General features: G+C 38.7%; 1 protein-coding gene across 1 annotated transcript in view; it reads right to left on the bottom strand.

The window, feature by feature from the left end:
* The window catches only part of reck (reversion-inducing-cysteine-rich protein with kazal motifs), a 177,087-nt gene that overhangs the window by 151,759 nt on the left and 11,165 nt on the right, over positions 1-14,163 (bottom strand). Inside the window, exons 4-5 of the mRNA XM_060824192.1 lie at positions 10,778-10,892; positions 2,883-2,967 (exon numbers count right to left, since the gene is read on the bottom strand). Coding sequence (XP_060680175.1) covers positions 2,883-2,955 — 73 coding nt within the window. The 5' untranslated portion in view covers positions 2,956-2,967; positions 10,778-10,892. The remainder of the gene's footprint in view (positions 1-2,882; positions 2,968-10,777; positions 10,893-14,163) is intronic.

Here is a 14,163-nt window from a genome sequence, read left to right as displayed (position 1 = left end):
CTATTTTCTGTACTAAGGCATGATTGACTCAATCTCCTCTTTCTTTTGTACAAGAATAAAAACTGTTGTTCGTCATGTACATATTCTCTAAACATGAGCCTTTTCACATTCAATCCCTTCAGTAGATTCCCAAAACCATTCTTTCCAATTCACACTTCATACCTACATAACTCCCTTTATTTGGATTCAGGATCCTAATTTCAGATGTGACTCCTTCACTCTTTATCTTCATCATATTACAGCTGCTCTTCCCAAAGGGACTCACCACAAGATTGTAATTAATTCTCTTGTTACACAGTACCCAGTCTTGAACACACTGTTATATGGTTGCTTCCTTACATGCTGATTTGAAAAAAAAAATCATGTATACATTCATGGAAATCCTCCTCCACATCAGTGCTAGTTACAATCTCTTTATCTAGCCCACAAAACCTACCTCCTTCCTCTCCTCCTCCTCACCCAGCAATACTACCTCAACCTCTTCCCCCAATGTTGCATCTCTTCTCTCCTCCACAAAACCTCTTTGCTCACTATGATCACACAATGGCTTCTTTGTTGCCTCCTTCCCCTTCTCCCCAGAGACATGCTGTCACCTTTAATCCCTGTACTCATTTGTTATCCAACCCTCAAGCTTTCGGGTGGCACAGTGGCAAGCACTGCTGCCTCCCAGCGCCAGAGACCCGGATTCAATTCCCGCCTCAGGCAACTGTCTGTGTGGAGTTTGCACATTCTCCACACAGTGTGTGCGTGGGTTTCCTCCAGTGCTCCGGTTTCCTCCCACAGTCCGAAAATGCGCAGGTCAGGTGAATTGGCCATGCTAAATTCCCCGTAGTGTTAAGTGAAGGGGTAAATGTAGACGAATGGGTCTGGGTGGGTTGCCCTTCGGAGGGTTGGTGTGGGCTTGTTGGGCTGATGGGCCTGTTTCCACACTAAGTAATCTAATCTACATCCCCAACTCTTTCGCTGCCCTCTGTCATTTCAACAGTTTCCTAGCCATAACTGCCTCCTTGTCACTGTGCATCCAATCCTCTCTGGTGCCAGCTCCAATAGAACAGTGTTGAGGATTTCCATCTTATTTTGATCAGGAGCCCAGGCCGTCCTCCACACTACCTCGTTGAGCTTGTTCTCACTCTGCTCAACTTCTGCTTCAAAGCTGAAGCCTCTTTCTTCACATGTGCTACAAGACTTACAGAGTTACTCCAGCACTTTGATATCATCTGGATCCTGGCCATGCTTGCCTTTTTTGTGGGAAACATTAATTCTTTTCATCCTACTCAAGTCCCCCTCCCTTTTTATTTTAAACTGGTACAGTGCAAATTGTAATAATGCCCATCCTGCTCTCCCACCATAATCAAGAACATCTTACTGATTGTTTCCAATTTTCAGCTCTCCCTCATCTTCAGCTGGTCCACTGACATTTTCCTTCCCTTCAGCAACTTGTGGATCATTGTTTCTTGAGACTGGCTACCCGTTGAAGTTCACTACAAAGCACAGACTCCCACAGCCACCTCAACTAGACGTCCTCACAAATTGCTTCCTGTTAGTACTCAATTCCATACTCCCAATGATGCAATCTTCCATATCAGTACAACCAAAATGTCTTCTTTATTCTTCAACTAAGGATTCCCATCTACGTGATTGACAACATCCTCCGCCCATTTCACAAACCTTATCCCCACTCCTCCTCCTCCTCCTTCCAACCATGCTGGGAGTTCCAGTGCCCTCACCTTCAACTCACCAGCCTCCACAGTCAAGAGTTTATCCTTTCATTTTTCCACCAGCTCTAGCACAAAACAACCCTGCCCTCCCCATTGAATATTGCAAAGGAATATCTCCTTCTGACGGTCCAATACTTAGTCAGCTGAACACCTTTCAATTCTCAACAGCATCTTTCCATGCAAATGCAACACATTGAACATCTGCTTTTATCTCTTTCACTGTCCAAGCCCCAAACACACTTTCCAATTGAAAAATTACTTGTACTTCTCTCCATTAGCAACTATACTCATTGCCTATTTACAATCCCCTCAACACTGGGGAGTCCAAGTGCAGAATCAGGTTAAGTGTTTTGTAGAACACCTCGGGTTTCTGGTTGCTTGTCATTTTAATTTGCCATCTTGCTCTCACTTATTTCCACTGAAATTCAAAACAAGCTTGAATAACAAGACCTTACATTCTGGCTCAGCATTCTATAGGCTTATGGACTCAACACTGAGTTCAATAACTTTAGGTCATTACTTCTGCTTCCTTTTGTTTCTGTTTTTTTTGTTTTGATTGGATCAGTCTTGTTTCTACATTTATGACTTCACATTGTTTCAGGATTTTTTTTAAGTGTAGAAATTCAAATCTCACTTTGAAAACAACATTTCTTCATAATATCCATTCCCACTCTCTTTTGCTGTTTTCATATGACAACTTGTTATTTAATCTCTGCTCCATTCCAGAAATTCTTTGTTTTTCCTATCCCCTTCCTCAAATTTTTATTCTTTGCAAGGAGTAATAAAAGATAATCAACCTAAAGCATTAACTCTTTCTTTCTACAGATCCAGCCTGTCCATTGAGTTTTTCCAAACACTTCATGTACTTATACTTGTGAATGAGTTTTCAGCTTGCACTCAGGTAAGAGGGGCAAGTTCTGATTTGTGATATAAACAATGGCTCAAACCATCAAAGTAAATGATAAAAACAGAAGAGGTGTTAGCTTTGGTATGTCGTACAGGAGTTCTTGGCAACATTACAACTGAACCAAATCAAATGTATACACGTGACTTGTCCGATGTTGTCCATCTTTGTCCTGAGTTTACTTCCAGAGTATATAAGGATGCTATGAATAGGACATACAAGGCCAATATTGAACTACTCCATGCAAGGATATCACATACCTTCAGCTCCACATCTGAAGATCTTCAATGCCAAGAATAATAATGGAACTGCTAGGGTGCTGCTGTGGGCCATGAGGAAAAGTCACTGCAATGCAGGATACACAGTTTCATTAGAAACTAGCCATTTTTAAAGCAGTTTACCTCTAATATTTTACACATAACTTAAGGTTTAAATGTGATAATACTGGACGACATGATGCCACATTTCTCTCATACACAATTCACCAAATAGCAATTTTCCAGTAAATTGGAGGATATACTTATGTTAAGACAGGAGAGTTGTATTTTGTGACTCAGTGCAGAATCTTAAGTTGATATGTAATTCATGTGATCTATGTTTTTAAGAGCAAAAGTGCAACGTGCTTTATTGGTCACAGCTCTGGGTCAGTCACCACTTAAGTTTGGTTTTCAGCACAATTTACAAGTTAAAACATGACCAGTTTCAACTTGCAACCGAGGTACACCCAGTTCTGACCTCACTTCTGGAATTCAGCTCTTTTGTCCATGTTTGAAACCACGGCTGCAATGAGGTCAGGAACTGAGTGGCCTTGGCAGAGCCTAAACGGTGAGTCACTCATCAGGTTACTGCTGAGAAAGGTGGTCCTTCATAGCACTGCTGACACCTTCCATCACTTTGCTAATGATGAGGAGTAGACTGATGAAGCAGTAATTGTCCAGGTTGGATTTGTTCTGCTTTTTGTGAATGGAACAAATACCTGGACAATTTCCACAATGCCGAATAGTTGCCAGTATTGTAACTGTATTAGAAGAGCTTGGTTAAGGGAGCAGCAAGTTCTGGCACACAAGCATTCAGCACTATTGCCAGAATGTAGTCAGGGCCCATAACCTTTGCAGTCTCCAGTGCCTCCAATTGTTTCTTGATATCACTTGCAGTGAAATGAATTGGCTGAAGACTCCTATCTGAGATGCTGGGGACCACTGGAGGAAGTCGAAATGGATAATCGAGTCAGCACTCCTGGATGAAGATTGCTGCAACCGCTTTAGCTCTATTCTTTGCAATTTATAAATAAAAGCTGTTGCTTCATTAAACTTGTGTTCATAGCTTGAACATAAATTAATTCAGTCAAATATTTGATGGTTTAAAATTAACTTAATTCAAATGTTCACATATACAATGAAGTGCAAGTGAAGCTACTCAAACTGAATTAGCTCATTATAAAAGATAATAGTTAGAAAGCAGTTACAACATGTAAAAATCAGCTATTGTAAGGTTTGAGGATATTGGATTCATTTTATAGCTGGATTTGAAAATATCCAGGATATAATCAGCTGAGTTGTAGATTTGTCAGAAAGTCCAAAGGTCATCTAAAATTCCAAATAATAGAGAATAGTGACTAAAAACAGACAGTATTAGTGTTATCGATTACAGTTGCAGAACATATTGTCTCCATGTTCACTCTACCTTATTATGCTTCCTTTATCATTTTACCTCAATTTGACACCATCTTAGAGAAAACAAACTGAACAAGCTGCAAGAACAAGCTTCCAAAAAGGAAAGACTATTTGCCAACATGTCAGGTCAATCACTGTAAATCATACATATTTGTCCTATAGTATAACACAAAAGGTAGAAGATATGCTATTCATAAAGCAAAAGGCTTGCAATTATACAGTATTGGTGCAGAAAAAGACTGTATTACTTGTTTCCTTGATTTAATATTTAAATATAGAATATATTGTTGTATATTTTATATCATTAAAGGAAAATAACTTCTTTTAAAACAATAAATGGATCCTGGAAAATTGTCAACACTGCAAAACTACTTTCTGTTGATATATTCAACAGTTCAAGACAAAAATACAAATTCAAGAAAAGCCATTGTTGTCTTAAATCGTTTGCACGTCATCTCTTCACATAACAGTGACATCTATGCCTTGAAGATCTTTGCTCAGAAGAAACCAACTTGAAAGAACCTTCTGCACAAAGGAACACAGGAAAACAACAGTGTAAGGAGCCTGAGAAAGTAATACTAGTGAACAAGGATATACGCTAATTCTACCTCCTGGAAACATGTGAGTGTGTGAGTGCAAGAGAAAGAAAAAGAGAGTCTGAATGTGTGCGTGAATGGGAGTGTGAGAGAGAATGTGCGAATGGGAGTGCACGCAAGCAAGTGTGCATGACGGAGAGAGAGAGAGAATGGGAGTGCAAGAGTGTGCGAGAGAGAGCGCAAGAGAGAGAACAAACTCACTTGTTCTCAACCTATCTTCCCTACATGATCGTAAACACCTATCAAAACACTCCATAATATCTTCCGTCGTTGAAAAATTCTCCAAATTCTAAAGTTATTGATTAATGAAGTTACAGAAATGCATTCAATAAAGGGAAGTGGCCACTTAAAACAAATGTATTAATAATGCAAAGAAACAGCACTGACAGGATAGGCTAAGTGATCTCCTTCTTAACAATTCGGTTCTCAACTGACACTCATCAACACTACCTCAACATCAAGAACGTGAACAGAGACAAAAAGTGGGGATATTAAAAATAAGGGGAAAAATAAATAACAAAACACAAAATAAACAACAAAGATCAAAAAATTGATATCATAAGACAGCCGAGCTTGGAGGCAAACAGTGCAGATCTGAAGGAGTTTGAGAGTGAAGCACAACAGCAGATGAGGCCAGATAGCACGAGTCTAAGATTAAAAAGAGATTAAAAAGACCCAAGTACTGTGATGCAAACTGGTGACAGCCAGTTGCCTTCAGTCAGTCTTCAGGTTATTTCTCAAGTTTAATTAGACTAACAAATCGAGGCCTGACAGGGCACCTCCAACTCAAGAAACTCCTTCTGTGCCAAGTTGGACATGCAAGATCAAAAACAGAAATTGCTGGAGAAAATCAGCAGGCCTGGCAGCACTTGTGGAGAAAAAACAGTTTCAGTTCAGTGACTCTTCTTCAAAACCCAAACATTCTGAAGAACTTTCTGTTTTTGTTTCAGATCCCCGACAGAGTTTTTGGTTTATTTTACATGAGCCTGCACGGTGTTTTTCAGGTTCTGGACATTCTTTGTTCCAGGACAAACCTTCACCTGGAGGAGCTCAGGTTTTGGAGCTTAAGCAGCAGCTGGTCTCAATACAGGACATGAGTAAGACTGAGAGGTAAGTGCATGAAAAGCTTGTGAATAAGAACTGCACGTTAAAAGTATTCAATCGAAATTAATAGCTCATGGAATCGAAGGGAAAGTAACAAGTTGGATTCAGAATTGGTTCAGTGGAAGGAAACAAACCTTTTATAGGTCCACAGGTGTACATGTGACTGGAAGATAGTTTTCAATGGGGGTTCTCCACAGATCTGTACTGGATTACTGAACTTCCACAGCATATAACAACTTTGACATAGATACATAGAGTCATAGAGATGCACAGCATGGAAACAGACCCTTCGGTCCAATCCATCCATGCCTACCAGACATCCCAACCCAATCTAGTCCCACCTGCCAACACCTGGCCCATATCCCTCCAAACCCTTCCTATTCATATACCCATCCAAATGCCTCTTAAATGTTGCAATTGTACCAGCCTCCACCACATCCTCTGACAGCTCATTCCATACACATACCACCCTTGGTGTGAAAACGTTGCCCATTTAGGTCTCCTTTATATCTTTCCCCTCTCACCCTAAACCTATGCCCTCTAGTTTTGGACTCCCCGACCCCAGGGAAAAGACTTTGCCTCTTTACCCTATCCATGCCCCTCATAATTTTGTAAATCTCTATAAGGTCACTCCTCAGCCTCTGACACTCCAGGGAAAACAGCCCCAGCCTGTTCAGCCTCTCCCTATAGCTCAAATCCTCCAATCCTGGCAACACCTTTTGTAAATCTTTTCTGAACCCTTTCAAGTTTCACAACATCTTTCCGATAGGAAGGAGATCAGAATTGCATGCAACATTCCAACAGTGGCCTAACCAATGACCTGTACAGCCGCAACTCCCAACTCCTGTACTCAATACTCGGACCAATAAAGGAAAGCGTACCAAACACCACCTTCATTATCCTATCTACCTGCGACTCCACTTACAAGGAGCTATGAACCTGCACTCCAAGGTTTCTTTGTTCAGCAACACTCCCTAGGACCTTACCATTAAGTTTATAAGTCCTGCTAAGATTTGCTTTCCCATATATAAAAGGGGGCTGACTACATAGTTTGCAAATTCAATGAAAGTTAGGCATCACAATACAGGGAAGATGCAATCACTTGAAGGGAGGGTGTAGATGTTCGGGGTACAAAGATTTTACTTGGAATGGAGAATTTTAGCCATCAGTAAAGTCTAAATGGATCATTTTCTTTAGAACTTGGGAGGCTAACATGAGATTTAATTGAGGTGTACTGAAACAATGGTGGGGTGGGGGATGGACAGGCATAGTGAAAATCGATAGGAAAAAAACCCTACATTTTAGTAGAGATGGAAACAAAGGAACAAACTAATCAGAAGGCAAGGATCTAAAGTAGTTGGTCAAACTATTAATAGCATTTTTTCCCTCATCCAGTGGGCAGCAGGAACAAAAGTCATCATTGCATTTTAAAAATAAACACGGAGTTCTGTAAGTATAGGATATAGGTTAAAGCCAGAAACTGCAATTGAACATGACAGCTACTCTTTTATTCCCATGACCATGATGGATTAAGTGGTCCACTGCACCAGACATCTGTCCATGTTTCTTCCTACATTGTTAAATTGTGCACAAAAGGTCAAGTGCCCAGTATACCTGAGCATTCCCTACCTCATTCCCCTCCATTACTGGTAACAGAGACTAAAACCGTCTTGGTCCTGAACTTGACAGCTTTATCCCTAAACCATGGACTTGTTGCTTCATCTCTCATTCCTTTAAAATGCTGCATTCAAAGTTAATTTCTAGCTTTTCTTGATCAGTGTCTGGAATCTTTCAGTGAGGGCAGTTTTTAGACATTTTCTAAGCTAATTAAAATGAAATAAAACTAATTACTGAGCCTTAAATCATGAATACACTCTTTGGTTTTGAACACAAAGTCCAGAAAGTCACATATATTTACATATGTGACTCTTTGCAGATAATTAGCAGTGGGACCACTGTTTAAAATGTGGGATTAGCAAAAATTCTTTTGAACTCTGAGCAAACAGAAAAAGAATCAAGGAAACTTGTGAGCGGTTCACACAGCAATCTGAGGGCAGAACCACAGCTGGTAAGGTTCAACCACAGCTTGCGACCACAGATGTCAAGGCCACTTGCCTAAAGATAAGAGAGAGTATGCTGCCTGCAGAAGATAAGCAAGAGTGGGTGGAATGCAAAAGAATGCAACACTTATCCACATTTTATCTATTATTGTTTAAAACGTAAAGCAAAAAGAGATACCAGCTGCCGCCAGTCTATTTTCTCTGCTTAATAATGAAAATTGACTCAAAAACCTTCTGTTGTACGTCTTTAAGGTGACTGACAGTTAAAAATTGATTATTGCAATAACATACATGACTTGATCTGGCACATATCTGATGAGATTGAAAAACAGGTTTTATCTTCTGGAATTAGATGTATAAATATTTATGTTTTTATACAAAAACGATTCACAGAATGAGAGCATAAGGACAAGCAATAAGTTTAAAGAGTTCAGAGATGCGTAGATATTTCCGGAGAAGGCTTTAAAAGATTAAAGAAATGAAGGAGTTTATGAGAAAAGTCTTCCAAGCTAAGAAAACATTTAAGAGCAAGACCTTAACTTTAAGAAGTCAGGCCAAAAATATTGGAAGGTAGTTAGATGCAGCGCTTGCTTGCAAAAGTTCAGTTTCCCAGAACATGTGGAAACATCAAAGGAACTAGCACCACTCCAGATATGACAACGTGCAAGTGAGAGAACTCAGAGGCGAATGACCTAGAAGAGAACCAATATTGTGTCTATATAAAGAAATTCATCACTGTCACATCCCACAATTTTCACTGAGAGAACAAAAGCCAAGAATTTGAAGTTAACTTCTGTCACTTGTAAAAAAAGGTAACAGCTTGGATTGTTTGCCTTGCCTATTTAAACTGATTGACACTAAAAGATAAATACTTAACAGAAGGCATTACGCAGATTGGTCAGTTTGTTGAATTTGGTAAGAAAAAACGTTTTATCTAACAATCTTAAGTGGCTAAAGGATTGTCGAGATTAGATGATTAGATAGATAGAAAATGGAAGGACAAGATTCGTCACGTTACAACTGCCAGATTACAGATATAAAATGCATTTTGGAAAATTAAATTCTGGTGCAAACTACAAAATAAATGGCAGAACTTAGGAGTGTTGACAGAGGGATCTGGGTGCCCAAGTCCACAGATCCCTGAAAGTGGCAACACAAGTGAATAAGGTGGTCAAGGCAGTATACAACACACTTTCTTTCATTGGCTGGGGCATCAAATATAAAAGTTGGCACGCTATGTTACAGCTGTACAAAACATTAGTCAGGCCATGTTTGGAATATTGCATGCAGTTCTTTTCCCCCCCATGACCAGATGAACGTGAATGTTTTGGAGAAGGTGCAGAGGAGGTTTACCAGGAAATTGCCTAGTCTCAAGGATTTTAGTTATGAGGAGAGGTTGAATAAACCCAGATTGTTTTCACTGAAAAGACGGAGGCTGAAGGGCAAACTGAAAGAGGCCTACAAAATTATGAAGGGCATAGATAGAGTGGAGAGTTGGAAGCTTTTTCTCAGGATGGAAACATCTACTACAAGACAGTACATGTTCAAGGTGAGAGAAAGGTGGTTTAGGGGAGAAGTGTGGGGAAAATATTTCACATAGAGGACGGTGGCTGCCTGGAATGCATTGCCATTGGTGGTGGTGGAAGCAGGCATGTTTAAGATGTATCTTGATAGACAAGTGAAAGGAGGCAAAGAGGGATAGAAACCACATATCAGCAATAAGTAGCGGTTCTAAATAAGAATTAGGAATCGGCACAGGCTTGGTGATCTGAAAAGCCTATTCTTGTATTGTATAAAACATTATAAATTGGAGGCCAACCAGACCAGCTGAAAAGAATATGCAATTATATTATTATAAGTAAAAAGCTAATCAGCATTACATGACAACAGGCTTAAAACACAATATTTATGCAAAATTATCATCTTCTCAGCTATGCAAAACCTCCAACTGTAACATAAACCTGCCCACTTTGGACACAGAGCATAACTTTAATTTCAATTAAGTGGAGCTCAGCTGGTTTGAATATTTTTAAAGTACATTTGAATTCACATTCTTCCCATGAGTGAATAATTCTGTTAGCTCACTAAAATACACTAAAATACCTACAGCACACTTCTGATAACCCTAAATTGGTACTAATTATGGTTATTAGAAATGCGCTAATTACAAAATATTAGTTAATGAATTGCTGTTTTGCTTTCTCTGTCTTGGGAGCTAGCAAGTTCTATGATTCTACTCTATAACTTACTTATAGACTCAACAGAACACACGAGTTTTGAAAGATGGTTGGTTCAAAAACGTTTTAAAGCTAAACTTTAGGCATTGAATAAGTTCAAAGAACTTTGAAGCTTGTTCTTTCCTGAAAGAAGTGAAAATGTTAAAGACTGCTCAATGATTTCTGATTAATATTCATTACAATTTACTTAGGCTAACATCAGTCAATTGAGATTCTAACTATTGCTCGTATTTCACCTCTGAACACATAGAATTCCAAAATTCTGTGACGTTAGTTCAATGAAACAATTCAAAGTTTTGAGAAGATTTGTAGCTCTGGTGCTCGTTGTTGTGGCTCTATTCGCTGAGCTGGGAATTTGTGTTGCAACACAAATTCCCATCTCGGCAAACAGAACCACATCAGTGAAACAATGTTAAAATCTTAAACCATCAAGAGATTGTGCATGGTGGAAATTAATATACAATTCTAAGTACATTGTTACCAACCTGATTTGGCTGAAATGCTCTAATCTACAGCCAATACACAGGAACGTATTCTACATCCGCCAATGAAGAAATTACAAGGCAGTCTGTCTCTGTGGATCCCATTTATCCCCTTGCTCTGTAATGCAGAAGTGAAATTTGTAAAATACATTTCTTCTTCCATCACCTTTCATTTGCAACTGATTTTATATTTTGTTTTCTCTTATGTTTTCCAAAATATCCAAAACAGATCAGATTCCTGCTTCTGCTACCAATATACCATGGCAACTACTCCATAGGAAGGAATCAAAACTATCCAGAATGATTCCTAGATTCATTTTCTCCTTCTTCAAATGTACTCTCTCAATGACCCTTCCTTTAACAGAAACCTGATAAGCAATAAAGGTGTAGACAGGAAGCACTTACAGGCACATAAGATTGTAAGAGTTTACAAATGATATCCCTTTTTATAAGGGAGTATGTCAAAATCTGAAACATTTGGAAAAGTTTTAATTTTCTTAGACTACCTTTTACAGAATTAAAATCATATTTGAGCAAGACTCTTCAAGAGTAAAATCGGAAAGCACTTTTGTACCCCACACAAAGGGGGTGGAAACCTAGTAAACTCTCACCAAAGGCAGTAGGAATGATGGGTGAATTAAAATTTTCCAGAATGAGATAAAAGGATTTCTACTCAGAGCTCAAGGGATATGGAGCACATGCAGGTAAATGGAGTTGAGATCAAGAACACCGATTAGAATAAAATGGACAGATCTGAGGTTTGAATGGCCTGACCTTGTACCTAAGCAATTAAAAATAAATGCAATTCATAATCTACTTACAAGTCAAACAATACAGCAGCCATTTTGTGTCTGAACTCCCTCTAAGTAATATTAAAACCACATGTCTTAACCTGGTCAAAGGTTTTCCTAGCTGCAGGAGTCTAACTAGAGTATATTCTGGCAGTGGGATGCAACTTAATTCCAGCAAACGTTTTTTGGCTGAAACAGGATTTGGAATACATGGCCTGATAGGATGGTGGAAACAGTCCTGAAAGCAGATTTTGCAAGAGAACTGGATTTATAGTTGAAGGTTAAAATATTGTAGAGATACAGGGAAAACAAAAAGAGACAAGGATTACTCTTCAAATAAACTTGGGGACAGGGTGGTTGGTCGTGATGATGGTGGTTGGTAGGATGGCTGAGGTAGTCTTTTACAGTGCACCACTTCTGAACGTCCCAAATATTTTCACCGAAATAAAACCAGGTCATGTAACGTCATATTGGTGTGCAGCAATAGTATTCCTGAACACAGTAAACATTAATTTCCACTTGAAAGAATTAGAAATCATTTATGAGTGAGAGTAAAATATTTTAGTGTAAGGTAGTGTAGCCAATTACACATGATGGCTGGTCTCAAATTTTAAAACACCTGGCTAAAATTAAGACGACAACTTTGTTTCTCTGAGGGAAATGAGAACGAAACAACTTTTAAAAATGCTTTAAAACAAAGTGCCACTTAAGGACCATAAAACTGCCTTTTCTAATTAGATTTAGAATTTGGCATGATCAAGTGAAGAGGAGGAATTAGTTCTCATCTTTAAACCACCTCAGTCACAAATACTAAGCTTCTTTTTTAGTATGCTATTACCACACTTGAATAAAACATACTTTGCTAGACAGTGAAGCAGCCAATTACAAAGACTTTGAGTTAAAGAAAGAAGCTTATTGTCTACTAATTCCAAAAGAAAAAGAATATCAAATCGCTCTAAAAGATAGATAAGAAATTTAAAAGGAGAGGGTATGGTGCAGACAAGTTACACAGTTGAACAGTTCATTGAATCCTCAAGATGTCAGATTCTTAAGCTGAGATCACAGCTCTTCGGTAGATGACTTGTATCCTGAGCAGGAATAGTATCTGTAGGTATCTTGGTCAATGGCTATTTTTCTAATCAGTATTTTCATTGGACCATGAATTCTGAGATAATGAGTGAAACAGGCAGGAACAGCGTTCCAGCTCTTGCAATCATATTCATTATTTTTTCTCACTGTTCTACTGCTCAAAAGCAGCTGCTGAAATATTGTTCAGGGTGTACTTCGAGTTTCATTGTCTTTTCAAGCTGGTTAACTGGCAGGCAAATCTTCAGTCTCCCAGGAAAATTATCGCATTCATGTAAATTAAACAGGAGTTGCAAATTTCTTGACACTGACCGAGGAACCTGGTTTAGATGTTGTTAGATACCGTGGTCATCTCAATGCAAACCATTTACCCAATGTGGGTCTCTCAAAGTTTCGTTCAATCTGTGCTCAGGTGCACAGAGCTGCATTTTATATCCATGTTTTTTCCTTTATAAAAAAAAACTTAATCCATGAAAGGTCTCACTGTTAGAATATGGAAACTGACAGCTGAATCAAATCAGCTTTCCTACCTCTGTGTTAGGGATACATTAAAGTTAAAGACTTCAAAAGACTTTGAACATAAATCCCAATGGTTCGCAACCAGACTTCTGATAAGCAATCCCAGACTCCCTGAATAATTAACTCTAGACTGAATTTGTAGTTTAAACAAAAAAAGTTAACTATGCATTAATAATAAGTCAGTTTAGCAAAGCAAAAATAAACAAAATTAATCTAATTGAAGTCCACGATTTAAACCCAACAACCTTTGTTTTCGGGCATTCACATGAAGGACAGAAAAAACAAATAATTAAGGGATTAAAAAAAGAAATTAACAAATTAATCATTGGCCAGATTATTTGAGCTATTTTCATGGTGCATTATTCCACGGGAACGTATGATGTTACTTTGATCAATCAAGAAACAATATTTAGTTCATTCTGAGGAAGTTTCAACAGAATTAATAGATTAATTTCTATCCTCTGAATTCCCAATAGCTGAAATTGGGATTGGGACATTAGGCAGAGAGTTTTCAAATCTCAATGGTATAACATTAACAGCCAAACACCTTCTCTCAGAGAAACAATCCAAAGAAAAAGTTAAATCTTTCCAGCCACTCCCTCTGTTTGATCATTACGTTCTCTCCCACACTCATTGGCACCAATTCCCAGGTAGTAAACTCCTGGTGAGAAGCTTATGCTCGAAATGTTGACTTTCCTGCTCTTTGGATGTTGCTTGACTAGCTGTGCTTTTCCAGCACCACACTTTTTGACTTTAGCCACACCATTTGACACTTTTGATCACCTGCAAAGACCTGTCATTCAGCCTATCAACACTCCACCCACACCACTTGTACTATATTTTTTGACGCTTTTAATTACCTAGAATTCTCTTGCAATGACATCTCCACCTGTAAACTTTGTGCCTGTGCGCTTCCTTCCATTTCACCTAACAAAAGAGCAGCATTCCGAAAGCTTGTGATTTCAGATAAACCTGTGGACGAACCTGGTGTCA

This window comes from Hemiscyllium ocellatum, chromosome 4 (assembly GCF_020745735.1).
Source record: "Hemiscyllium ocellatum isolate sHemOce1 chromosome 4, sHemOce1.pat.X.cur, whole genome shotgun sequence".
Classification (NCBI taxonomy): Eukaryota; Metazoa; Chordata; class Chondrichthyes; order Orectolobiformes; family Hemiscylliidae; genus Hemiscyllium; species Hemiscyllium ocellatum.
Note: the sequence above shows the minus strand (reverse complement) of the source record. Positions and strands in the feature narration are given on the sequence as shown.